At 54.2% G+C, this 23,561-nt stretch overlaps 1 protein-coding gene across 3 annotated transcripts in view; it reads right to left on the bottom strand.

The window, feature by feature from the left end:
- Positions 1–23,561, bottom strand: part of LHPP (phospholysine phosphohistidine inorganic pyrophosphate phosphatase) — a 120,074-nt gene that overhangs the window by 95,095 nt on the left and 1,418 nt on the right. For all 3 annotated transcript variants that reach the window (XM_025918355.2, XM_086681117.1, XM_086681116.1), the window contains exons 2-3: positions 6,071–6,258; positions 2,576–2,729 (exon numbers count right to left, since the gene is read on the bottom strand). In XM_025918355.2, coding sequence (XP_025774140.1) covers positions 2,576–2,729; positions 6,071–6,258 — 342 coding nt within the window. The remainder of the gene's footprint in view (positions 1–2,575; positions 2,730–6,070; positions 6,259–23,561) is intronic.

The following is a 23,561-nucleotide window of genomic DNA, read 5'->3' as shown; positions in this document are numbered from 1 at the left end:
CCGGGTGGCCCTCCCAGCATTTACCAGCTGGGGATCCTGGCCTACTTCACCTCCTCATGCCTCAATGAGCCCACCTGTAAAATGATGCCATGGCCTACAACTCTCAGGGTCGTGATCAGAATTAAACAAAACGGAGCACATAAAGTACTTACCAATGGCTGGTGGCCAAACACAAGGTCCCTCCCTTGACTACTGGAATGGCCTGCCCTGTCCAGCAGGCAGAGGTCGGGAGTTCCCAATCAGCAGAAGCATCTAAACTGGGAAAGCCTTCCCGAGAGGTGGGCCCCCAAACTCCCGCAGGGCACGAAACGCTGGGGCAGGGCTCCACAGTGCCCCTGCACCCGTAAGAGCCCGTGACTCTAAAACCCTAGTGTTGCCTCTGCTGATGACAGAGTAAGTCTGCACAGCTTTCTGGTAAGCAACTTGGTGACATGAGTCCAGAACCTCAGATATGCCCACCATTCTAAATGCACGAAGATGCTGACCACAGCGTTACTTTGGTGGAAAATCAGAAATAACTTAATGTCCCTCAGAAGGTATTGGCTTAAAAGACTACAGGATGGGGGCACCTGGGTGGCTCAGTTAGCTGGGCGTCCTACTTCAGCTCAAGTCATGATCTCACGGCTCTCGTGCTTCAAGCTCCTCACTGGGCTCGCTGCTGTCAGCACGGAGCCCACTTCAGATCCTACATCTCCCTCTCTCTCTGCCCCCTTCCAGCTTTCACTCTCTCTCTCAAAAATAAATACATCTTTGGGGCACCTGGTGGCCCATCGGTTGAACGTCCGACTTTGGCACAGGTCATGATCTCACGGTTCACGGGTTCGAGTCCCTCATCGGGCTCTGTGCTGACAGCTCGGAGCCTGGAGCCTGCTTCGGATTCGATGTCTCCCTCCTCTCTTCCCCTCCCTCACTTGCACTCTTTCTCAAAAATAAACATTAAAAAAATATTTTTTTTAAATAAATAAATCTCTAAAACAAAAAATCTACAGGACAGCCTGTAAAAAAAGATTCTAGGAAAACCATGCCACAGAGATATTTTATTAAAAAAAATTTTTTTGGGGGGGCGCCTGGGTGGCTCAGTCGGTTGAGCGTCCGACTTCGGCTCAGGTCACGATCTCGCGGTCCGTGAGTTCGAGCCCCGCGTCGGGCCCTGTGCTGACAGCTCAGAGCCCGGAGCCTGTTTCGGATTCTGTGTCTCCCTCTCTCTCTGCCCCTTCCCTGCTCATGTTCTGTCTCTCTCTGTCTCAAAAATAAACGAACATAAATTTTTTTTTTTTAATGTTTGTTTATTTTTGAGACAGAGAGAGACAGAACATGAGCAGGGAAGGGGCAGAGAGAGAGGGAGACACAGAATCCGAAACAGGCTCCGGGCTCTGAGCTGTCAGCACAGGGCCCGACGCGGGGCTCGAACTCACGGACCGCGAGATCGTGACCTGAGCCGAAGTCGGACGCTCAACCGACTGAGCCACCCAGGCGCCCCATAGAGGTATTTATTAACTGAGTTTAGAGTTGTTCATAAAGTACTATCTGGCAAAGAATAGAACCTGGGCGACAAAGCTGGGTCGGGTTTGATACTGATGCTCTGAGTACATCCATTTGTAAAGATCTGTTTGCACTGGAAACCACGTGGAAGAACACAAACCAAAATGTTGACAGCTGTTTTCTTGGGCAGGGGAATGAAAGTACTTTCTCTTTTCTTCTTTTTGCTCATCCATAGGCTCTGGTTTTCCTCCCATGAACTTGTGTTGTCTTGGTGGTAAAAGATGTTAATAAAAATAACCAATGTGGTTTTTTAAAAGAAAGAGACATGAGGCACCTGGGCAGCTCAGTCGGTTGAACGTCCAACTTCGGCTCCAGTCATGATCTTGAGGTTTGTGGGTTCGAGCCCCCCATCGGGCTCTGTGCCTTGGGATTCTCCTCTCCCTCTCTCTCTTCCCCTTCCCAGCTTGCTATCTCTCTCTCAAAAATAAATGCTTGAAAGAAAGAAAGAAAGAAAGAAAGAAAGAAAGAAAGAAAGAAAGAGAAAGAAACAAACAGATAGTGAGGACTGTGCTAAAGGCTCCGACAAAAATGTTGGTAATAAGATCACAACTTTACAGAGGTCATGCTCTGCAGCCCGAGATGTGGAGCCCGGCCCAGAGCTTTCCTCTGGGCCGTCAAGCCTTTTCTTTCCTACTCACGTGTCCCCTGGAGACAATCCTTCAATGCCTTGTGCTGTACCCTGTGCGAACGCACCTAACCTTGGGACAGCCAGCACTGGCGCCCTGAGACTCCATGGAGCTTCCGTCCCCAGTGACCCTCCCCTCCCCTCCCCTCCCCCAGCCTCTCCCAGCCCTGAGCCCGCATGGAAGCCTGACCAACCTGCTCCTGAAGTCAGACGATTCTACTTTCCTCATACATCATTAAAAGAAAGGAAGGAAGAAATCAAGAAAGAAACAAAACAGGGGGGGAAACGGAAGGCAGCCTGTGCCCACCCCACACCCACTTTTCTGCACCATTTACTGATTCTCTAAGGCACAGGCCCACAGAACGGCATGCAAAGCAGCCAGAGACGCTCTTCCTGAAGCTGACTTACCCTTTTCCCAGAGATATGAGCACAGGATTGTCCAGCTCCATGAGCACCTGAAAGGCCTTATTCATGTTTTGGTAAGAAAAGCTTTCTCCTGCATCTGCTATTACGACACAGTTCGGGTTGGACGTGTCGATCTGGGCAAATTCTGAGCGGATTCCTGAAAAGAGAAAAAAGGATAAAGCCCTGGGGTGACGTGGCCTACCTCCCATCTCCTCCCAGGGACCCCTTCTGCCTGCCACGTGGGCCCTGCCCCTTTCTCGGATGTTCCTCCTGACGCTTACAGCTGTACGGGAGGTGAACCAGGAAGGGCTGTTACTCCCGTTGTACAGATGAAGGAATGTTCCACAGTTAGGGCTTGTTAGGAGAAAGACGGGCCCGCCCTTGGGGTCCCTGCCCCAACACTGGCATCACCCCAGGGACTATCCAGCTCAATACCACAGGTAGGAAACCCACAGCCCTGCAACTGAGAAGAGATTCGCCTGGAAGACACAGATCCCTGGATGTAGGGTCAAATCCGGCTGCTGGTAACCTTTAGAGGGTGGCTGTTGCTGCACCCAGACTCTAGGAACCATCGAGCATTCCAGCCCCATGCCACTGAACACAGCAGAGCTGGGACACACACACAGGCTGAAAAGAAGGAGCAGAAGCTCACCCCTGCTGGCCCAGCTCACCCGTCCTTAGGAAGGCCTCACCCCTGCTGGCCTGGCTCTCCAATCCCCTGAGGAAAGCTTCTTCCTCCTTCACCTTCTCTGCCCTCCCCAATTTTCCATCAAACAGGGAAAGTTGCAGGGCACCTGGGCGGCTCAGTTGGTTAAGTGTCTGCCTCTTGATTTCCACTCAGGTCACGATCTCAGGGTCATGACATCAAGCCCTGTGTCAGACTCCGCGCTGAGCATGAGCCTGTTTAGGATTCTCTCTCTCTCTCTCTCTCTCTCTCTCTCTCTCTCTCACTCTCGCTCTCTGTGTCTCTCTCTGCCACCCCCCTGTTTGCACACTTGGTCTCTCTCTCTCTCTCAAAAGAAATAAACTTAAAAAACAAAACAAAACAAAGAGGTGCCCGGGTGGCTCAGCCTGTTAAGCGTCCGACTTCAGCTCAGGTCATGCTCTCACGGGTCTTGGGTTCAAGCCCCGCATCAGGCTCTGTGTTGACAGCTCAGAGCCTGGATCCTGCTTCAGATTCTGTCTCTCCCTCTCTCTCTGCCCCTCCTCCACTTGCTCTCTGTTTCTCTCTCTCTCTCAAAAATAAATGAAATGTTAAAAAAAAAATTTTTTTTAATAAAAACAAACAAGCAAACAAACAAAAACCCAGCAGGCCTGGGCTGCTCGGATCCTGCAAATTCCAAAGAAAGGCTGTCCTCAGGACGGGCCTTTCACCAGCACCTGGGAGATCACCTCTGAGCCCCTGGAATATTCCACCAGAAAAGAGTGTTTTGTAAGCCTGGGGCCCTGGGGGGTTGGAGACTGAGCAGCCAGGGTTAGTCACCCAGGTGCTACAGACCCACGTGAGGGACCCTTAATAGAAACCCTGGGCACAAGGCTCCAGTCAGCTTCTCTGGGTGACAACATGTCACAGGTGCTGTCACACACCTCTGCTGGGAGAATCAGGTGCATCTCAGGGCAACTCCACGGGAGGGGACCACTGGAAGGTCGCCTGGATTCTCCCAGAGTTCACCCACACCTCTCTTCCCCTTACTGAGTTCACGCTGTGTTCTTGCACTGTGGGAAGCTGTGACTGAGTCTGACAGCTTTTCTGAGGCCTGTGAGTCCTTCTAGCAAATCATCAAGCCTGAGTGTGGCCGGGAGAACCCCGACACAACTAGATGCCGTGTGATTCTATTTATATAAAACTCTAGACAAGGCAGACCTATTCAGAAGGGAAAAAGCCAGAACACTGGGTACCCCCGAGGCAGGAGGGGATGGGCACTGACTGGGCAGCACGTGAGGGAACTTTCAAGGTGATGGTTAAGTTCTCGATCCTGATCGTGACAGGGTTTCGCATCTGCGAAAACTCAGAAGTACACTAGAGAGGTCTGCATGTCACCGTGCATAAATTTCCTATCAGAAAGAAGAAATATAAACAGATGTTGAACCCTAGTTAATGATGTGCTGAAGTTTTGGGGATGTGTACCAATGTCTGCCGTTTACCTTGAGACGCATCAAAAAGATAAGATGAAAAGATGGATGGAGGGACGGGCAGACGCATGAAGAACAAAATACAGTAAAAACGTCACTGGTAAAGTCAAGGTGACGAGCATACAAATACCCCAACTAAAATTCCTTCGGCTTCGCTGTATGTTTCAAAATGTCATAATAAAATGCTGGCAGTGGGGCGGGGGGGGTGGGGCTGGGGGGGGGGGAGAATTCATCAACAATAAACCTTGGAAAAAGATTCCAAGTCTGAAAACAGAGGCAGGACTGCAGCCCAAGAGGCCACTCTGGCTGCCCCTCCAGCCAGTGCGAGCTCTAATATCCACTTGCTTCTGTGCCCTTAAGAGGCAGATGCTGACCCTCCCCCCTCCCTCCCTGCTCACTCCACCCCCAACCCTCCCTTTGCCCCAGGGGCAGGGATTTTCTCTCTTAAGTTTTTCCTTCTCTTTGAGGACCTGTTCTAAAGACGCTGGGCTGGCCGCTGGCCGTGATCCCAGATCACTGAGGAAGGATTTTTGAGAAACAGGATTTCTAAAGCCTGGGCATATTGCCCTTGACTGGCACCAGAGCTATGGATTTGACACTCGGGCCTTTCAGGGAGCACCCTCAAACTCCGGGGGCCCCCCGCTCCTGCCAGGAGGCAAAGTATCCTTCTGCCAGTGGTTTGTAAATAAAAATACCAAGCGCGGGGGAAGAAAGAGGGCTCGGTGCATCGACAGGAAAGTGTCCTGAATTCCAAAGCACTGCTTATGTTTCTTCTTTTTAAATATTCAGAAGGTACCAGATAATACTGTTCCTTCCACTTCTTTCCAGAAGAACTCCGCACCGAGGGTCAAAGGGGCTCTTTCCTTGTCTTTAGACTAAGATCGGGATGTAAACCTTGTGCCATTTGCCAGAGAGCAGGGCTATTTTTCACCAACAGAGCTTAAGCTTGGGGGGGTGGGTGGGGGGTGGGTAGGGGGGGCAGGGGAGGCAGGGAGGGAGTAGGGGGTGGTAGCAGACAGAAACCTGTGGGCTTCAATCTAGCCCTCATTCTCCCCACCCCCACCAACCCTAGAAGCTAGAACTTTGCCCCGTGACAATTCCCTGCCCCCCTCGGTCCCTTCTAGATCAAAGAGAGCAGGCTCAGGATGTTCCTGAGGCATCTGGAACGTGCCTCATCGTCTGCTATTAGGCCGGGGATGGAAGGGGCCTGGTCCCCAGCAGGAAGCCCACTCAGCTTCCATCTCACAGGCCCCCAGCAGGAGCCAAATTTCTCCCTGTCCTTCCCAGGACTTTGGCCCAGGGGAGAGGGACACCCTCCCCCACCCCCACCAGCCCCAGGCCCAGGCCCAGGCCCAGCAGGCCTACCGTCATGGATGAGCAGGTGTGGCCGCAGGCCTCGCTCCTTCAGGATCAGGCAAGTGGCCGGGGCCGGGGCGGTCACCTCGCCCTCAGAGATGTCGAAGCCCATGTGCCGCAGGAGCCCCACCAGGTCCCCCCGGGACTTCTGTGACTCGTTGGTGCAGAACCTCACCTTCAGCTGGGACCGCTTCAGTCTGGAAGTGGGAACAGGACAGGCAGAGGGTGCTGTCGGCCCTCAGAGCCTGCGGCCTCTGAGGAGGAAGCCAGATGGGCGCTTCCCAAGGGCAGTCAGGACCCTCCGCGCAGGCCAGGCCACCGTGGCTCCCAGAGATTGGCCTCGGCTGACCTGGGGTCAGGACGGGGATGCCGAACTAGGGCTGACCCTTTCCAGGGAGCCCCGACAGGCCCCACAACCCTCCTTTCCATCCTCACTGAGCTTGGTGCCCAGGACACGTCTCTACTCCCTCCGCCTGGGACATGTCCCACTCCCTCTGCTTGGGCCACGTCCCCACCTCTTCATCTGAGACACATCTCTACACCCTTCACCTGGGACACATTTCCTCCACTCCTTCTGCCTGAGACACGTTGCCTCTCTACACGTGCCAATTCTCCCACCTTCTGAGACCCCCTGGAGATCCCCCGCCACCGTCTGGTCCCACTCGGCCCGGCTGGAGATCACCTATGCATGTCCGCAGCAACTTCTCTATACCATTCCACGGTTAGCAATTCCACTTGCCATGTGAGCTGCGTGTGCCTAAGTCACTCGGGATCCGTATTTCCCCTAAAGTGCGAAGGATAAGGGACCAAGCTCAGCTGTGTCTTCTCATTGGTGTCACTGAGGCGATCACTGAGGTGCCCTGTCACCCAGGGCGATCCCGGGTAGACAGGCAGGACACGGGGATCCCCTGCAGGCCCAGCGTTAACCGGACGTGACCCTGAGGTGCTGTGAAAGGTCAGCAGCACCCACATTCCTTCTCTCACAGGACACCTGCTCCGTCTTGGCTGCACTTGGGCAGGCTCTCAGAACGCAAAGCCACAACGTAGATGCGTAAAGAGGCCCCACAGGCAATAACACGCAACCTCCCACAAGGTTACTGAGCACCTACTAAGTGGCCTGGCTGGGCCAGTGCACCGAACCGTAACCTTGACCGCAGACAGGCTCCCCACTCCCCTGGAGCCACAATCTGGTGGGCGGGAGGGAAACTTCGCAAAGGAAGGCGAATTTGTGATTTGCGAACAGAGAGGTGCTCTGAAGGACTGGACGGGATGAAGAGACAGATGGGGACCAGAGTGGGTGGGGAGACTGCTCGGGAGCTGAGGCCTGAAGGGAGAACAGGGCACAGGGAGCCCGGCACAGGGAAGGAAAGGAGGCTGGCATGGCTGAGCCCACGAGCCAGGGGTCCAGTAGGAGGCGGGAAGTCCACACGGGCCCTGGCCCAGAACACACAGCCCTCTCTGGACAAGCCGCGGCCGGGACAAAGGAGCAGTCCTACTCGGCACCGTGGGATCGTGGAAAAGACACCAGGCCACAAGTCGGGAGGCCCGGGAAACCCCTAGTAAAGTTAACCAGGTACGCTAATCGTCACCCAGCACTGTTCGTAGACAGATCTCCAGACACACGCACGTCAGTGGTCTCCAAACATGCAGGAATTCACCTTTACTTTTCAGCCACCTTTCAAGTTTTACAGTTTTTAGTAATATAAATAATACATTTAATCCAGTGTTAAGTACGTAACATTTGTTATTTAGACATAGATATTCATGTACGAGAGAGACGGGCTCCAATCGCGTGCTCAGAGACAGCCCCGTGTGCAGAAGTAAACACACAGATTGGACCCAGTTACTCAGAACTACGCACTTGAACTCAATCTCCATTTGGGCAAATAAGTGAGACCCAACCAAAAGTGCTACTGTGCCCCAACCCTAGCAGTGACACTTTTTATCCTGCTTGATGACTAAGGACACTTGAGTCTCAGAAAGTTCAAGGACTTTCTGCTCCTCTTCCTGGATCTGAGACTCTAGGGACGTGGGCTCATTCCTACTCGACCCCAAAGCAGATCCTGGAACTGATGTGGAGTCAGGAACAGGAAGCACATCCACGGTGGCCTACAAGGCCAAAGGGGGTCCAGAGGACAGAAAGGTCTCATCCCAGGATGGGGTCTCAGAGAAGACTTCCCAGAAGAGCCAGGTCCAACTAGAATCTCTTGCAGCACAGACAAGAAGGCCAGGGAAGGGTGGGCGGAGCACAGGGAGGGAGGAGCAGGTGCGGGGCAGGCCCTGCCCTCCTGGGACCCGGTCAGGTGTCAGAATCTTCTAGCAGCCTTGGGTAGATGGAAGCTGAGCCAGAAAATGAAGCTGGAAAGGAGACTCACTGAGCGGGTAGGGATGCCTCAGGCAATCTACTCCATCCTGGGGTGGAGGGAGCTCCAAATGCAACACTCCTTAGCGATGACAGAACTGGGGGAAAGGTGGTATGTCTGTCCAGCGTCCCCTTCTCCACCCTGTGCGACGCTGCCCTCATACTACCTATCTGTATTTTTCTTTCTTTATAACACTAGCCAGCATCGCCAATCAAATCATCCGATTTATACCTTTGCTTACTGTCTCCCTCCCAGACCTGCGTGCACCATGAGACCAGGAATGACATCTGGTCTGTTCTCCTCGGCATCCCCAGTGCTTCGCACAGGGCTGGGCACGAGGCAGGCTCACCATAAGCATTTGCTGAATGACTGAGGGATGGAAAATCCAAATGACCGCCGGCGAGAGGGACCCTCCTTAGTACACTTACTGCTTCCCCCAAGGGTGTCCTGAGCCTCCAGCTCCCTCACAAGCCCCGCTGGCAACAGGCAGGATTCAGCGGGGAGAACACGTGTTCCCACATTAAGATCAGCCTCCTGACCCTCCGTGCACTGGGGCTGACAGGTGCCACTTGGCAAGAAATCCGTAGATCTACCAATAACAGAGTGAACACACACCGAGAGGCTAACAATGTCTCAATCAACAGCCCAGGTGGCTCAGTCCTTTCTTAATATTTGTCTTTCCTAATTAGAGTGTTATGAATTATCAATCACGTTAGTGGTTAATTGCCCTTCATAAAGATAGCTTTTGTATTTTTAAATTAGGCAGTTAATATATTGTAACTAATAGCATCACCTTGTGCATTATGGACAGATCTTCGTTGATTGGCGCCTGGAACGTGTGATTCGCACCCAAGTTAATGGAGCAGTTGAGGGAAGAGGTGCAGGGGTGTCGGGGGACTAATTAGTGCTAATGAATGATGATGTGACCTTCTCAGAACAGTGAACAATCGGCGTGACAGTGAGATGACTGAGCCTCACATCTGCTATTCAGAGTGCAACTTCAGACGCCGATGACAAATGAGCAAATAACAGAACTGACTTCGGGACACTTTGGCCACGGCCACAGGTCCCCTTTGAAATCCCAACCTGAGTTCATAAAACACGTGCGTTAGGGGCGCCTGGGTGGCTCAGTCGGTGAAGCGTCTGACTCATGGTGTCGGCTCAGGTCACGATCTCGAGGTTTGTGGGTTCGAGCCCCATGTCAGGCTCCACACTGACAATGCAAGGTGCCTGCTTGGGATTCTCTCTCTCCCTCTCTCTCTGCCCCTCCCTTGGACACTCTCTCTCAAAATAAATAAATGAATAAATAAATAAATAAATAAATAAATAAGTAAGTAAGTAAGTAAAACCACATGCTTTAAAATCAAAGTACTAGTCTTAGGATTAGATCAGTCCCTGAAAAACCTACTGTAAAAGGTTTGAGAAATCCCTTCCCTGTGGGTCTGTTCGTCCCCCTTTCTGACCATTTGAGAAGAGTCCCAGATCCCGTCTCCATTTCTTGTAATCACTGCAGATAATAGAAATGTGTGTCCTTAGAACAGTAAAGTATGAATACAAATTACTATAGTGAGCCCTGCCTCGGGGCTCAATACCTGTGATCTGATTTCGTCCAAAGCCACGCAGTCTGTAGTCCCTACATGCACCCCCTGGGCCAGGAAAGAGCTGAGTAACGAGCCGAGAGACCGAAACCATCGTCCCCATTCCAGAGATGAGAAAAACAGAGGCTCCAAGAGGCAGACCTATAAAGTCATGCAGCTTCTAAGTAGCAGAGCCCGCAAGCTATCAACCGACAACACAGGGGTGGCGTGTGCAGGCCTGTGCTTTTCCAGTCAGGGAAGGGCCGTGCCCAGGCGAGACCCAGCAGCCCAGGTGCATGCGTGGGGCACGGGGGACAGAAAGTGCAACATGATGGATCAGCGCGGAAGGAAAGGCCCAGGACGGCCAATGCTACGGGCTGAGTTGTGTCCCCCACCCTGCAAATTCCTATGTTGAAGCCCTCAGGACATAATGAGGCCACAAGTGTGGCAGGACACTTGTCCTGACGCTGTGTCACACCTGTCCTGTGACAGGACAGGATCCGTGCCCTTAGCAGACACACCAGAGCCCTCTCTCTCTGTGCCACCAAGAAGCCAGGACGAGAAGTGTCACCAGAAACCAATGCTGCAGGCACGAGATCCCGGACTTCCCAGCAAACGTCTGTCTGTGGTTTTTCGATGTGTCGGTACAGACTAAGACAGCCCACGAACCAAACCCTCAGCATCTCTTGGGGGGGAAGGGTCCTTGCCATCCTTGCCAGATGTCACAGATTTGGCCTGACGAGGCCTGGAACACAAGAATTCTGAATGTAGGGAAAGCCCCAGGCAGGCATGGCTTCAGGCCTTCAGCTCAGGAAAGCAAAGCCACAGGATTTCAGCCACAGGATTTCAGCCACGGGCTGGGCCCGGCTCCAGGAGTTATCCCCACCCCCAAAACCCAAGAACCCCTAGAACGGGGGTCCTACTGCAGGACCCTGGCATCCCAGGGTGCGGCTCCAGCCAGACCGCCTTTCTGAGACCTCGGCCACCACCTCACCCTGCCGCCCCCTCCCCGGGAGTCCCACGAGAGTGAGACTTGCCCCCACTTCCGGCGGCCACACCAGATCTTTGAACTGACCTTTACCTCATCCCGGCAGGCCAGGACAAGCCTCTGAGTGACAACGTCGCCTGGTGCAATTACTGTGCATCACATGAACTGGTCCCTTGCAAATCACCTCGGACCTCACACATCTGCTGGCTGTCGGCATCTGCCAGGGGCGCTCACCCGAAAATAATGGAAACCCTCTCATTATCGTTCGGTAGCAAGTAGAGCGCTGGGGCGATTCCTGGCCATCCCGACCGACCTTGGCAGAGCTCCCCAGCCCGCTGCCCTCTCCGGCTTGCCACAGCGGGGCTGGGAGGGGAGACCACACAGGGGGCAAGGAGGCTGCCGCCCCAGACAAGACTCTCCCAACCGGGCCTGTCCTCTGTCCTCCCTCCTCCCTCCTCCCTCCACCCCTCCCCTCTGGCCCTCAGGAAGCTGTCACCTTCGTGTGACCCAGGGAGACCGTAAGCCACCCAGAGTCTGCCGCATCCTCCTCTGCAGCCAAATCTCACTCGGCCTTCAAGGCCTGGTTCATGTCTCCCTTTCTCCAGGAAGCCCCCCAGACCCCATCCCATGCCCGCCCAGGCAGAGCCCCACTTCGGCTCTGCTTTCACAGCCCTCGGAGCCTGGCAATGCCTATCTGTGGGGGGCACCTAAATAACCCAAATTCCAGATCTGACGGGCCCACCGGGGAATGGAACCACATTGCTCCAGTACCCAGGGAACCTCAGGAAGAAACCCCATGCTCACAGCTAAGCCCACCCACGGGCAGTACTGCTTCCCCACTGCTCAACCGCTGCTCCAGCGTCTGTCTCTGGTGCAAGGTTTCTAGAGGATTCCAGAGGAGAAAGCACAGTGGAGCTGGATGCATCCAGACAGGTAAACAGGAGGCTGGGCCTACGTGCAAGGGGCTGGAGTGAGTTGCTGTGGCACACACGTGCCAGAAAGTACTTCTACTGCCAGGCGGCGGGCCCGGTGGCCACGTGGTGACAAGGACGCACCTCAGAGGCTGATGACCGTGGCCGGGGTCCCAGCTCTGCCACCCGGTGGCTGTGGGACCTTCAGCGCGCCATTCCTTCTGTGATTCAGTTTCCTCATCTGTAAAACGGGAATGATAATAGCACCTGCCTCCCAGTATGAGGCTCCAGCGAAACCTGTAATGTGCCTGCAGAGGCCTGGCACACAGTAAGTGCTCACTACGTGCCAGCTGCAAACACCTGCCAGTGGCCTGTGGACAGGCTACCCCGGCCTTATTCACTCCCCCTCTACCCGCCCTAATGTCTCAGAGTACACAGGGGCACTCGCCCCCCTCACCCCGGCCACCCTGTCAGCAAGCAGCGGCAGCCGGGATCCCCCACCCCCACCCCCGTTCCCACCACCTGCACCCACCTGGGGCCTCTGAGTCGGAGGGTGCGGAGGGTCTGGGAGGCCAGGCCGACCAGACTCCAAATCGCCACGCGCCTCCACCCCCCCCCCCCCCCCGCCCCGAGGAGAGACCTCTCCGGGCCGGTGTGGGGAGGAGGCCCTGAGCCCCGAGTGGGCTCCTGGGTGGTTCCCGGCTGGCAGGTCAAACTTCCAGCAACAAATGAGATTGGCACACAGAGGGGGTGGGTGACTTCTCCCCGTGGAGAGAAAGCTGAGTGTGCTTTTCCTTGATCCTGTCTCATCCCTGGGCTGGTCCCCCAAGAGCTGCAGGAGGCCCGCGGGCTGGGCTGGAGTTGTGGCCTCCCGGCTGGAGCCTGGAACCTTCTCCGAGGGATGCCAGAGAAACACACCAGGAGGGGAGGGGAAGGTGAGGGGCGGGGAGGGACGTCCCCCACCCCCTTTCGGCGGCCTGCTTTGCCCCAGGGGCCGCAACTAAGACGTTCTCTGGTGGAGTGGAGGGTCCCTGTTACTACTAAAGGGGGACAGCGGCAGAGAGATAAAACTATGCCTCGGTCTCCCCCAGAGAGGAAAAGGACCTTCACGACACCTCAGGGGGCTGTTACGAACCGAAATGCGGGCGTCAGCACCCGGCCAAGGCCGCCGGCGGCGAACATCGGTCTCGGCTGCCCTACGGGCACCAAGACGCATAGGCAGCAGGGCCCCGTAGTGGTGCCAGCGTTCTCTGACTCTGACACCTTTGGCTGCTTGTCTCTTGGAAAGCCACAGCGCTTGAGAACACACATTTGGAAGAACTGAATCCTACGAAGTACTTATTTGCTCTAAGAACACAATCTTTTATTTTTTTTTAAGTTTATGCATTTATTTTGAGAGAGAGAGAGAGAGAGAGAGAGAGTGAGCAGGGGAGGGACAGAGAGAGGGAGAGAGAGAATCCCAAGCAGGCTCTGCGCTGTCAGCTCAGGGCCCGACGCGGGGCTCGAACACACAAACCGAGAGGTCACAGCCTGAGCCGAGACCAAGAGTCGGACGCTTAACCGACTGAGCCATCCAGGCTCCCCTAAGAACCCAATTCTTAAAAATAGAAGGTCAAACAGGAGCCCAGGAGTGGAAGAGGAACAGTTTTGCTGTAGAAAAACCCAGTCATTCGTGCATACCAAGAGGTGCCCGTGTTGATTCAGGGAGGGGACCAGCCCAGCTCCCCGAGGGCTCCAATGATGGGCATCAGCTGGGGTCAGGGAGCCGCCTGGTAGCCAGAGCAGCAGCGGAAGGGCTTTGGGCCCATGAGAATCGGGTCTGGCTTCCCAGCTGGGGTCCTGCACTTGCACCTTGCAAATGCCCTTGGCCAGGAGGCATCCAAAGGCCAGACTCTTGGGGTCCCTGAATCCCAGCCATGAAATGGGGTAACAGGTGCCTGGTCTTCTGCTCTCCAGCACCGGGCATGCCGTGAGCCATCCCACATGATGGTGTGACCATCGGTCTAGAAACACCAAGGGGCACCAGTAACAGCCTTTGCCAGTAGTAGCTCAGGCTGGACCCGCTGCACCTCCCCTTTCCTTCCACCGACCCAGCAGGGCAGACCTTTCGGCTGGGCTGACAGCCAGCTGTTCCCCTGCCCTCAAGTCCCTCCCTAGTCTCCATCCGACATTCTGTGGGCAGCGATGCACATCACTGTGTCGTCAGAGTCCAGGCAAGAAACAGAGTCCAAAGTCTGGACGGAGAGAAGAGAGAGAACAAGGGACGTGGTGACGCACACAGCCGGGCCCTGGCTGGGCCTCTCAGTCGGGACCAGCCGGCCAGTGACCTCAGGGAACAGCAAGGAGGTCAGACACCGGGCAGGCTCCAAAGCCAGAGCCCTTGTGAAACGCGAGGTTTGCCTTCCCCGTGCCTGGGACTGCCATCCAGCATGTTCCCTCTGACCTGCCCGAGCCTCGGAGCTCAGACCAAAGGGACGTGCTGAGCCCACAGGCATCGATTTACTATTTATTAATAAACACAACTTGGAATCGAGTGCCAGGGAATCCAGAAGCCAGAGGAGACCTTGCATAGTGTTCGACCAACGGCTCATTTCACCAAACGGGAGACTGAGGTGCAGAGGGACGCAAGGTGTCTTTGGACCGCTCCCAACCTTGGAGAGCTAGTTGCCAGCCAATTCTCCCCGAGCACCATCAGAGGCTGGTCCGGGCCAGGAGCTGCAGCCGACAGAGGCCAGGCGCTCCCGAGGTCAGGTGGCCGGGGGTGGCAGCCTGACTCAGAAAGCAACACACCTACTGCCCACACCTCTGAATGTGTGGCTGAGGCTTGTGACCCGACCCTCTCCAACCTCAGTTTCCACATCTATAAAATGGGACACTAACGGTAGCTACTGATGGGGCTATCATGAAGACTATATTGAAAAGCCACATAACTGAGCGTCTGGGTAGCTCAGTTGGTTAAACACTGACTCTTGATTTGGGCTCAGGTCATGATCTCATGGTTGTGAGAGACTGAGCCCCACATCGGGCTCGGTGTAGAACCTACTTGGGATTCTCAATCTCTCTCTATCTCTCTGTCTCTCCCCTTCTCCCTGGCTTGCCTGCCCCCCCCCCTAAAAATGAAATGAGGGGCGCCTGGGTGGCGCAGTCGGTTAAGCGTCCGACTTCAGCCAGGTCACGGTCTCGCGGTCCGTGAGTTCGAGCCCCGCGTCGGGCTCTGGGCTGATGGCTCGGAGCCTGGAGCCTGTTTCCGATTCTGTGTCTCCCTCTCTCTGTGCCCCTCCCCCGTTCATGCTCTGTCTCTCTCTGTCCCAAAAATAAATAAACATTGAAAAAAAAATTTTTTAAAAAAATAAATAAATAAAAATAAAAATGAAATGAAATGGAAATGAAATAAAATAAAATAAAATAAAATAAAATAACAACCATATCAGAAGCACGTGGCATATTACAAAAAATGAATACCAGTGAAGACATGGGTAGTGACAGCACCAACCACATCCCTGGCGAGCCCAGGCTGGGGACATCTGGGCCCTCAAAGCAGGCAGTCTGGGGGGAAGCCTGATGCCCAGTGAACCAGGGCCAGAAGGGGCCAGGAGGTGAGGGAGTCCAGAGAGCACCGTTAAGAAAGAGTGTAAAGTTCAACCCAGCAAAGGGAGGCTGGGGCAAAAATCCAGGGCTGACCGTCCTGATGAACAATCCTGGGGCACCTGGGACAAAGGGAACCCTGACAGCAGCTGCCAAAGCTCCCGGTGACTGGCCTCCAGCACCTCTCCCAACCACCCAGTGCATCGTCCACAGGCTCACACTGAATTCTCGAGACAGTCTGAGAGATCAGTCGATATCCCCATTCACAGATGAGGACCTGGGGTTCAGAGGGGCCGACAACCCTTTAGTATGAACTGGCCTCACGAGAATGTATACAAATGTGAAAAATATAGCAGCTTGGGCACAGCTGAATGATTTCGTGTTGAAATCAGCACCAAGTTCAACAACTCAAAGACTTATTTGCTAAGTAACCACCTCCTGACCACCGTCTGATCCTTCAAGCAACAACATACTCCTTTAGCTTCTAGATGTGGGACAAGCAAAATGGTGGTTAAGAGAAAACACCTCACTTAACTTACACCCCCCCATGACACAGGTGGGAAACTGAGGCACAAAAAGGCTATAAAACCTGCCCAAGACCACAGGACAGAGTCGGGACTCAAAACCCAGGCTCTCACACACAAAAGCTGACACCTAACTTTAAAAACAAGAAATCTGGGGGCGCCCGGGTGGCTCAGTCGGCTGAACGGCCGACTTCAGCTCAGGTCACGATCTCGTGGTTTGTGGGTTCGAGCCACATGTCGGGCTCTGTGCTGACAGCTCGGAGCCTGGAGCCTGCTTTGGATTCTGTGTCTCCCTCTCTGTCTCTCTCTGCCCCTCCCCTGCTCATGCTCTGTCTCTCAATAATAAATAAACGTTAAAAATTTATTAAAAATAACAATAATAAAAAATAATAAAATAATAAAAAAAAGAAATCTTTTAAAATTTATTTATGTATTTTGAGACACAGCGAGAGAAAGCGAGCGAGGGAGGGGCACAGAGAGAAGGGGACAGAGAAAGAATTCCAAGCAGGGTCTGCACCATCAGCGCTGAGCCTGACGTGGAGCTCAAACTCACGACCCTGGGATCACAACCTGAGCCGAAATCGATGCTTAATCTGCTGAGCCACCCAGGTATCCCTGCCTTTTTTCAGGTGACAGGTAAGAGGCAGAGCTTGCCCTGAGGACAGCACGGGCCCCACTCTTCCTCATGAGGCATCTTTAAGCAAGGTTGCGTCTCTGGGTCCTCCTCTATACGTGGGCAGCATCCCGCCAGTCCCACGGTCATGGGAAATCGCCCTGAACTCCACTGCGGGCAGGGATCAGGCAGGGTTTGCCAATATGGCTTCCCCGTATGTCCTCGGGGTGCTGGGGGAGGCGTACGGACTCTTTTTGTGAGCCCCCTGAGTAACCCATGCCTCAGTGACCCCCTATTCTGCAGGGGCTTCCTACCAGAGGCAGCACGGGTGGGATACACCATTAACTCTGTTCCAGAACCAGCAGCCTGGCTATGCTTGATTTCCACATGGTGGCCCTGTGCACCCATGCTGAGATCAGAAACCAAGAAACAGCTCTTGTCTGGTATGGTCTCACACACCCATCCAGCATCCCTCAGTTTCCCTCCATGTGGGGCAGTGTGCACGATTCTTTTTTGTTTTTATTTTTTTAAAGTCTGTTTATTTATTTTGAGAGAGAGCATGCAAGCAGGGTAGGGGCAGAGAGACAGGGGAGAGAGAGAATCCCAAGCAGACTCCACGCTGTCAGCGCAGAGCCCGATGTGGGGCTTGAACTCAGGAACCACGAGATCATGACCCGAGCTGAAGGCAGATGCTTAACTGACTGAGCCCCCAGGCGTCCCTACCCCGTTCTTTTTGAATAGCTAGAGTACTCCAGTCTGGGTAAACTAATTTCTTCCCTCCTCCTCTCCTGACGGACAAGCAGCTTGTTCCCAGCCACACATATGAAATTATAAATCTATGAACCATTGAGCCGTCCGCTGGCCCAGACTTCAATATTGTTATTCATCAAAACACTTTGACCGTGATCACTGACTGGCTTCATAATCATTTGTAGATTTGAACGGAGAAAATATACACTTGTCAAACACTGTTCTTTTTTTTTTTTTAATTTGGGGGGGTTCCACCCTGGGTTTCATTTGGGGGATAAGTGCCCTGAGGCTACATAAGGGTCGGAACGCCCCAGCTCGGGATCTGCAGGGACTCAGCCTCCAGTGAGCCGTGAGAACTGGGTGGATGAGGGAGGAGTCCGGGGCAGGGGGCAAGGACGGTGTGATGTCAGGAAAGGGGGGCACTGTGTCTTCAAGTCCTCTGTGCTTGTGGGGAAACACAGAGGAAGGAGTGTGGGAGGAAGCACAGTGTCACCGTGGGGGAACGCGTGGGCCAGGGCCGGTGACGAGGGTTTGGACTTTTTACTCCACACAGTCACGTACCCGCGGGACTGTTCACGAGGAGGGGGCCACTTATGACTCTTGAAGCTGACACTGTAAAAGCTACAAAACCAGACAGAACACAGCCCAGGAGAGGGGGTCGTGTTCTCCTGGCGCCATCTCTGAAGACAGAGTGGCTCCTGTTGGCTTAAACAAGCTCAAACAAGTGGCCGCCCCCTCTGACATCCCGAAAGGGCCTCCTCTGGCAGGTGCTGGGCCATGACTGGGAGGATGGCATGAGGCAGCAAGGTGAGGCTCCCGGCTGTCCCCTGGTCCCTAGCGATTATTATTGCCACTCCTACGGCCGGACGCTGCCAGGGCGGCCCGGCATCGGGGAGGGGTCAGTCCTATTGTCTGCAGGGTGGTGACTTCGGACAAGGCTCCCTTGGCCCAGTCCCTCGCGGCTCCAGAACCTGCTGGGAGGCGCCTGAGTTTTAACAGGGTCGCTTCCGGTGCACCCGGGGGCTTGAGAGGCCCCACTTGGAAGGATGGGTTGTGGGCCCGACGGTCCTGGGTGGGAATTGCTTTATGAAGCTGCCCTGCGCCGAGGTCCACTTTCTTCCGCCGGCCACAAAAAGGCTGGACCCAGCGGGGCCCGGCAGATGTGCTTTAGTGGCCTGAGACAGGATGCAGTAAATGCCCACCTGCCTTTCACATGCAGATGCCTCCGGGGCTCTCCTTTGTGCTGGCCAGCGCCTGGGCCGGCCCCTGTCGCCCCCGCTGTGCCGGGCCCTGCCTCTGAATGGCTCCCCTCGGAGAGCCCAACTGCCCAAGAATGGGCTCCAATAAAGGGCCTGTTGGGGGGACCCGGGCCGGTTGCAGATGTCCCATTACCACGCCCGCCCACAAATCCTAGAGCAGAAAGAGGGCTCGCCGGCCCCCACAGCTCCAGGAAGGAGTCGGTGTGGCCTGTGCGGCCTTCGGTTCCATCTGGGATGCTCCCGGCCCAGCTGGCATCTTCAAGACCCCAGCGCACACAGTGGCGGCTCTGCGAGACCGTGCTCCCCCACCCCAGCTCCCAGTTCCCCGCCCGCCTGGTCTCTGTCTGAAGCGGGCCCTTCTGGGTGCTGCCTACACTGATCTCCCATCCGGACCCTCAGCTTCCCGAGGGCAGAGACCTCTATCTACCTCGTTCGCTGCGGAGCGTCCCCGGAGCCTACAGCAGGTGTTGCAGAGTTTAGAAACGCTCAGTAAATACCTGCCAGGTGGGGAGTGAATGAAGGAGCAAATGCACGTACTGAGAGGCAGTGAGGCACTGTGAGGGACACTGAGGCCCTGGAGTCACACGGACCCAGGGGGTTAACCTGGCCCGGCCACTTTTTCTGCTTCTGCCCGTTCCTGAATCTCTGCGCCTCAGTCACTTTAAAAAGGGGCCCCAGGGGCGCCTGGGTGGCGCAGTCGGTTAAGCGTCCGACTTCAGCCAGGTCACGATCTCGCGGTCCGTGAGTTCGAGCCCCGCGTCGGGCTCTGGGCTGATGGCTCAGAGCCTGGAGCCTGTTTCCGATTCTGTGTCTCCCTCTCTCTCTGCCCCTCCCCCGTTCATGCTCTGTCTCTCTCTGTCCCAAAAATAAATAAACGTTGAAAAAAAAAAATTTAAAAAGGGGCCCCAAATCCCTACCTCACGACTGGCGGTGAACGTAGCTATGGGGTCGAGCACCCACCCGGGGCATCACAGGCCTCCTTCAGTGATTGGTGACCACTGTTACTGTGGTCCACACCATTCTGAAAAGCAGAGCTTAATGATTTGTATTTCTTTATTTATTTTTCGTGTTTATTTTTGAGACGGGGCGGGGGAGGGAAGGAGACACAGGATCTGAACTCTGACAGTACAGAGGGCTGCATCAAAGTCGGACGCTTAACCGACTGAGCCACCCAGGCACCCCGGAAAAGCAGAGTTCGTATCCTCCATGTGCTCTGTGTCTCCAAAACAGTGGGAACCTTTCAGAAAATCGGAGGACGCATGTCACTCGGGAAAGTCTGGGAAGAAGAGTGGGGGGCCGGCCCCTCCGGGGCTCCCAGAATGGAAGGTGCTGCTGGAAATCTGAGACGCTGGGGAGCCGCCATTCGGGTGAACGAAGGTTCCCCAGGACCTCGTCCCCTCCCCACCATGCCTGTCCCCCAGCTGCTGCTCTGGCTCCAAGGGCTTCCACCGAGCTCCCCAGGACATCAAAGTGAGCCACGCATATCAAGGAGCCCCCCTCCCCCTCCATCGAGTGCAGGGGGCTGTAAACACTACAGAAAGCAGCCAAACGCATGCAGCACCCTGGCAGACGGCACCTGTTCCTTCCATGAACGGTTCCTGGGAGAGCCCATGCTTGGCTCGGCCACCACAAAAGAGGGGTATCCTCATCCTGTATGTGTGAAGCACCCCCATGGAAAACTCCCGAAGCAGGGGGAAGTTTCCAGCACCACACTCATTACCACCGGGTGTCTGGACTCTGGACTTGGTGCGTGCCCAGGGCCACCCACAAGGAAGGCGTGTGGGGCTTCCCTGAGCCCGAGTGTGATCGGGGGGCCGCTGGGGGCTGGGCACAAGAGCAGGCAGAGGAGCTGAAAAGGAATATCCAGGGCGCCAGAGGGCATCGTGGTGTGGGCACTGCGTGGGCCCGGGCTCAGTGGGTGCTGGGCCACAAGGGGGGGTTCATCAGTGAAAAGCCTGCCCAGGAGTCTTTATGCTGCTGAGAGCAAGGGGTTGAGGTGGGCGAGGGGGCAGAGAAGGGCCACAAAGCTCACCTGAGAAGGCCCTGGTGGAGCAGGAGGGGGCGTGGGCACTTGGTCCTGTGGCATGGGAGGCCCAGGAGGTTTCAGAGGGATGAGGCCATTAGTTTTTCAGGCCCCTGGGCAGCACGGCGATAAAACCTCCCAGGAGAGGGAGCACCATGTCCCCTCGTGGAAAATAATCCTAAATGCTCTGGGGAAGGAAATCGCCCTCTCGGCCCACAAAACTGGCTCTGCTATGTTTGAAGACTCTCCTATAGCTGTTAGATTTATACGGGTATAGCTGCTACCAGAGACATCCCAGCTACATAAACCGGCCTGGGTGAAAGAAAATCAAAACCAGTCCCCTCCTAGGGATGAGTGGGAAGGTGCCAGTGCAGAACCCACAGAGGTGAACAGCCTGGGGAGCCCTGCTTACTGCCACACCCCGGGATCTGTGCACACATCTGTTGGGCAGGCCTGGATCAGGGTGGGAGCATTACTCAGGAGGGGTGTTGGAAGCCCCTGACCTTTCTCAATACCCACTCCTCCCGCAAAGGTCTCTAAGTGTGGCTCCGGGGGTCGCAGCGGCTGGGAGTCAGGCAGACTTGGGTCTCCGTGGTCCTCGGACCATCCAGGCTGGGACCCCAACAAGACCTGAGCTTCAGCTGATAAAGGGGAATCACGGCCCCTCCACGCCCCAGACTGTCAGGGGACCTCCCCAGATAGTGAGAGGAGAGCATGAATGCCTAGCACAGAAGAAGCGGCCTCACCTCCCCAGGAAATAATAGGAAATACAGTCAATAACATTGTAATAATGTTTGGTGACCAATGGTGACAACACATACCGTGGTGAGCACTGAGTACTGTACAGAATGGCTAAATCACTGTACTGTGCGCCTGAAACTAATGTACAATCGTATGTGATTAAACTTCAAGTTTAAAAAATTCCATCACTTAGGGGTACCTGGGTGGCTCAGTCGGTTAAGCGTCCGACGTCGGCCCAGGTCGTGATCTTGCGGTTTGTGAGTTCGAGCCCAGCATTGGGCTCTGTGCTGACAGCTCAGAGCCTGAAGCCTGCTTCTGTTTCTGTGTCTCCCTCTCTCTCTGTCCCTGCCCTGCTGGCACTCTTTCTCTCTCTCAAAGGTAAAAATAAACATAAAAACAAAACAAAAAAAAATAAACCTTAAAGATGAACATAAGGGGAGGGAAGCAAAACTAATATAAAACCAGGGAAGGGGACAAAACATAAGAGACTCTTAAATATGGAGAACAAATAGAGGGTTACTGGAGGGGTTGTGGGAGGGGGGATGGCTAAATGGGTCAGGGGCATTAAGGAATCTACTCCTGAAATCATTGTTGCACTATATGCTAACTAACTTGGATATAAATTAAAAAATTAATAAATTTAAAAAAAAACTTAAAAAAATTCCATAACTTAAATAAATAAATAAATAAATAAATAAATAAATGTATATTTGTTGGGCTGTCATGGGGTCTATCATGTGTTTAGCACTGGGCCAAGAACTTGACATACATCATGAGCCATCACGGCACCTGCCCTGCACCCCTTCACCCCCTCCCCGCCCCCGTCTCCATCCATTCGGGTGCTCTAGTCTGACACTGGAGGCCATTCTTTATTTCATCTTCTCCCTGGCCCCCGCGATACTCACTGTCCTACTTTCCCTCCCCTCCCCTTCCCTCCCCCCCAGTCCTACTTCCCCTCCCCTCCCCTCCCAGTCCTACTTCCCCTCCCCTCCCCTCCCAGTCCTACTTCCCCTCCCCTCCCCTCCCAGTCCTACTTCCAAAACCTCTCTTTCATTCACTCCCTTCTCGCCACCTCCCCCATCCTACACAGATGGCCCATGATGCTCCCCTCGTGGTAGAAACCTGAGCTATTTCCATACATACATATATTTATTTTATTTATTTACGAAGTTACTGTCGTGAATGCCCTGGCGCTGATGTCCTTTCTCACGTAGGAGGTAGGGCAAATTTCCAGAAGCGGGGCCGCTGATAGCTAATGCCAAATGCATCTTCCACAAGCAACGTATGACAGGGTCCGTTTCTGCAAACTCTCACCAAGTGAATGTGTGCCCAAAGTTGTGCATTATTGCCAGTTTTCTCATACTCTTAAAAAAATGGCAACTTGGCATAGTTTCAATGTGCATTTCTCTTATTTTTTTTTTCAACGTTTATTTATTTTTGGGACAGAGAGAGACAGAGCATGAACGGGGGAGGGGCAGAGAGAGAGGGAGACACAGAATCGGAAACAGGCTCCAGGCTCTGAGCCATCCGCCCAGAGCCCGACGCGGGGCTCGAACTCACGGACCGCGAGATCGTGACCTGGCTGAAGTCGGACGCTTAACCGACTGCGCCACCCAGGCGCCCCCTCTCTTATTTTTTTTAATATTCATTCATATTAGAGAGGGAGGCAGAGGTAGAGAGAGGGAGAGAGACAGTGTGCAAGCCAGGGAGGGACAGAGAGAGACACAGACAGACTCTAAAGCAGGCTCCAGGCTCTGAGCTGTCAGCACACAGCCCGGCGCCAGGCTCAAACTCTCGAGCTGTGAGAGTTTGATCTCCTGTGAGATCATAACCTGAGCCGAAGTCAGATGCTGAACCAACTGAGCCATTCAAGTGGAGTGCATCTCTCTTATCTAAGTAAGGCTGAGCATCTTTCATATGACTAGGGGTCATTTGCTTTTTCTTCCTTGTGAATTGTTTATATCTTTTGTGCATTTTTCTACTAGGCTGTTGATTTGTTGTCGTTGATATCTAGATCTGGGGGCATAATTATAAAGGTCCTCTACTCTAAGATTTCAAAGGAAGTCTCTCCTGTTTCCATCTAGTACTTACACGGTTGCACTTTTAACGTTTCAATTTCAATTATGTTTCAATTATGTTTTAAAAACATAAATCAGATCCCATGAC

This window comes from Puma concolor, chromosome D2 (genome assembly GCF_028749965.1).
Source record: "Puma concolor isolate L17-30 chromosome D2, mPumCon1.1.hap2, whole genome shotgun sequence".
Lineage (NCBI taxonomy): Eukaryota > Metazoa > Chordata > Mammalia > Carnivora > Felidae > Puma > Puma concolor.
Note: the sequence above shows the minus strand (reverse complement) of the source record. Positions and strands in the feature narration are given on the sequence as shown.